The sequence below is a fragment of the Suncus etruscus genome, chromosome 8 (genome assembly GCF_024139225.1).
Source record: "Suncus etruscus isolate mSunEtr1 chromosome 8, mSunEtr1.pri.cur, whole genome shotgun sequence".
Taxonomy (NCBI): domain Eukaryota; kingdom Metazoa; phylum Chordata; class Mammalia; order Eulipotyphla; family Soricidae; genus Suncus; species Suncus etruscus.
The window spans coordinates 35,176,530-35,180,527 of record NC_064855.1 but is presented as its reverse complement, the minus strand read 5'-3'; the positions used below and the strand labels follow the sequence as shown (position 1 = coordinate 35,180,527).

General features: G+C 37.1%; 1 gene segment (V, D, J or C); it reads left to right on the top strand.

Annotated features, from left to right (window-relative positions):
• Positions 1-1,935: 1,935 nt before the first annotated feature.
• LOC126015886 (immunoglobulin heavy variable 1-69-like) lies at positions 1,936-3,489 on the top strand. The segment is given in 3 exon segments: positions 1,936-1,993; positions 2,073-2,383; positions 3,298-3,489. Coding segments are annotated over 3 exon segments (549 nt in total).
• Positions 3,490-3,998: the final 509 nt, after the last annotated feature.

Below are 3,998 nucleotides of genomic sequence, written 5' to 3'. Positions count from 1 at the left end.
ATTAATAAAAGAATTCATTCAGGAAAGAATCATGTAGTCAGTGGCTTCTCCTTCTGGTATTTCTGAGAGAGCCCCAAGACAGAACTGTTATTTCTTTTTTAAACTAGTACAATATTCGCTAGGAGTAGGAAGTTGGAGAGAGAAAAAAAGTATCTATCCAGACTGGCTTTCATATATCAAAAGAGATTTATGAAAAAGAGTAAGATCGAGGAACACCTTTTTTGGGTTATAAGCTGGGCGTCATCTGACAGTGCATGTATATAAACACAATAATGTTAACACCATGGAAACACTGTTAGTTAAATATAATTTAAAAAGAGCAGTGTGCGAAGGAGCATTCTGAACTCAGGTCCTTATGCTACTCAGCTCTGAGACTGACAGCAGGAGTTGAGTGTGGCAGTCCTGGGAATCCAAACAAGTGCCTTATTGCTGGAAGTTCTGGACAGCAGAGGGCGCTGTTGTCATACCATTCCAGGCTATATTAGGTGTGTAGTCAGAGTCTTAGGAGAGTTGTTCTTAAGTTCTGGGGCTTCCTGTTTTCGAAGGAAAACAATTGATAGAACCACCAGTGAAGGAATTATTGGTGATCGGCAGTTTTGTTTCAAAATACTTTATTCTGTTGGAGAATTTAATAACAAAATGAGTTCATGAATACCCTGAAAAATGTTTCTAGAATATTTGATGCCTGAAAAGTAAAACACAGGAAACAAGTTTAATGAATTAAAAGGGTAAAAAAAAATTAAAAATCCACTTCCAATGCTGGTTGTAAAGTAGACCAAGCCAATCATTTTGAAACTAGACAAATTGGACTATGCTCAAAAATCTAGAATTTAACTTCTATTCAATCCAGATATACTACTTCTAGGAATATTGGTTAAGGATCCCAACACATAATGCAAAGAGGCATCTGCTCTCCTATGATTTGTTTGTAGCACTATTCACATTAACTAGAATCTGGAAAAAACCCAAGTGCCCCAGAACAGATGAGTGTATAAAGAAACTATGTTAGATACATCTAGAGAATGAATGCTATGCAGTTCTGAGGGAAAATGAACTAATAACATGTGCGTACAGAGAGATATGTAACATCACGCTAAGTGAAATGAATCATATGGAGACAGCAGTATTAGAATGATTACACTCATATGGGATATAAAAGTCATAGTGTAAGAATAACAGATAATAGAAATGATGGGGGTAGAGTTTAGACAGAAACGAACACTATGACAATAATATAGGAAAGATTCATCGTCAACAAATTATAACTGAAAGGAAATAAAGAGATATGCATGGTTACCCTCAGGAACAGTGTTGCAAACCATGATACTGAATAGGAAAAATTGGTTCAGATGAGAGCAAAAGCAATATATAGAAAAGGAGAAAGAGAATGTTTCTGTCATAAAGGCAGGCTATGGAGGCTTGAAGGGGAGGACTAAGGGAGAATATTTTGTTGGTAAATAAACAGTTGTTAAGAGAAAGGTGGGGGAATCTTGTATGACTCTCATACAACTTTATATTTAATCTATCTTATGAGGATATAATAAGAAAACACATAAATTTAAAGGAGTGTGAATTCAAAATATCTGCATCAAGTTTCTGATAATAAAGACCCAGGAAGTGAAAGTGCAAGACTTATCTGATGGTTCTCTGAGAGTAGCAAGGCCTGTCTGTCTAATATCCAATAGGATTTTCTCTACTGCAGAGTAAAGGACAGGCTATGGCTCATAAACTCAAAATATTAGTGTTCACAAACTTGAGAGATAAGCTTAAGTACATCATTTGCTTCTTCTATATATTGGACTAGGATTTAACTATGAATAATTTCCCTTATGAATACGCAAATACACTCTTGCCTATTGAAAATAAATACAGAAATGTTTGTGTGAAAGGATATCACAAGTATACACCTCAACTTACTAAAGTGGCTGTGTGAGCCCAGCCCGCAGCATGGAATGGATATGGAAAATCCTCTTCCTGCTCACAGTGGCCACTGGTAAGGGTCCCAGTCCCTGGCCTGAGAAGGGAAGAAGGCCCATTCAGGGTAGTCCTTCCAATCCAATCTCTGCCCACAGGTGTGGACTCCCAGGAGCAGCTGGTGCAGTCTGGGCCTGAGTTGAGGAAGCCTGGGACATCAGTGAAGATCTCCTGCCAGGCATCCGGATATACCTTCACTAACTACGAAATAAACTGGGTGCAGCAGCGACCTGGACAAGGGCTTGAGTGGATGGGAGATATTTACACTGATAATGGTGATACAATCTACTTAAAGAAGTTCCAGGGCAGAGTCACTCTCACTGCAGACAAGTCCACCAGCACAGCCTACATGGAAATGAGCAATCTGAGGCTTGAGGACACAGGCACATATTTCTGTGCGAGACACACAGTGTCACAACCCACTTCCTGAATCTGTTTGAAACCTGAGGAAGAGACAGTTATGCTTGGTGAAGAGATAACAGGAATGTTTAGGCCTCTTACCTTCTTACTGAAAAGTCAGGTTTCTGAGATTTAGAAGGAGTCCACAGGCTCAGCATTCACTTAAAAATCTCAGTATATTCCTTTATCATTAAGCAATAGCCAATAGAAGCACAGTATTCTCCTAGACGCCTGTATTCTTACTATTTTTCTTCAAGATTGTCTGCTGGAGATTTTCAGTTACTGAAAGAAGAACCACATGTAATTATGTCATGTGTGATTGCATGTACTTGTTCTGTAGGTCTTAGCATGCACCCACTTTTTATTGTTTACTCAATATTTATACAAATATTATTCAAACATTGTTCTTGAGAAAAAGCAATTAAATGAAGACAAATGTTTCATTTTATTTCCACTTAGTAAAAAAGAAGGCAGGATAAAAAACAAAATGTGTGAAATATAGGTAAATTACAATTGGGGTACATGTGAGGATAACACATTTTAGTTCTTCCTGCTTTTGTGAGTTTGGGAGAGTTACTTGTACAGAAGTTTCTTATTTGGATATCCCTATTTGTAAAATGGAACTGATCCTTTCAATTTAGGATCCACAAAGCAAAGTCAGTGTATTTGCAACTTAAATTTGGATCAGTGATATTTCTAACAGAGTTGTGTAAAATTCAGGCATATTTGGAGGTATATCTTTGCACATTTTTATAAATTCTGTGCAAAAGCAAGAATTTATTCTCTCTGATATTAATTACATGTGTTGGCAAGATTATCTTCTGCAACATTTGTGGAGCAGTGCTCATGAGCATATTTTTATCTCCATATTCTTGAGATGGAATTCTGATTAAATAAATGAAAATGAAAATTATTTTGTGAAAGCTACACATCAACATTTATGGTATCATGTGGTATTATGAAATTGATTTCAGTTTCACGTGGAATCATGGTGTAGGTTCACACAATCTGGGACATTTCCAGAAAGGCTTTCAGAAGCTTGGACCAGCTCAAAGAACTGTGAACAAGATCAAGATGTCCCTCACACAAATCTCAGCACTTATGCATATTATCTGAGTTTATCTAGTTTCCTAAGATATAAATGGTAGTGATTACACAATTATTTTTAATATATATTTATTTAAACACCTTGATTACATACATGAATGTGTTTGGGTTTCAGTCATGTAAAGAACACCACCCATCACCAGTGCAACATTCCCATCACCAATGTCCCAAATCTCCCTCCTCCCCACCCAACCCCCGCCTGTACTCTAAACAGGCTCTCCATTTCCCTCATACATTCTCATTATTAGGACAGTTCAAAATGTAGTTATTTCTCTAACTAAACTCATCACTCTTTGTGGTGAGCTTCCTGAGGTGAGCTGGAACTTCCAACTCTTTTTTTCTTTTGTGTCTGAAAATTATTATTGCAAGAAAGTCTTTCTTTTTTCTTAAAACCCATGGATGAGTTACACCATTCTGCATTTTTCTCTCTCTCTCTGACTTATTTCACTCAGCATAATAGATTCTGTGTACATCCATGTATAGGAAAATTTCATGACTTCATCTCTCTTGACAGCTGC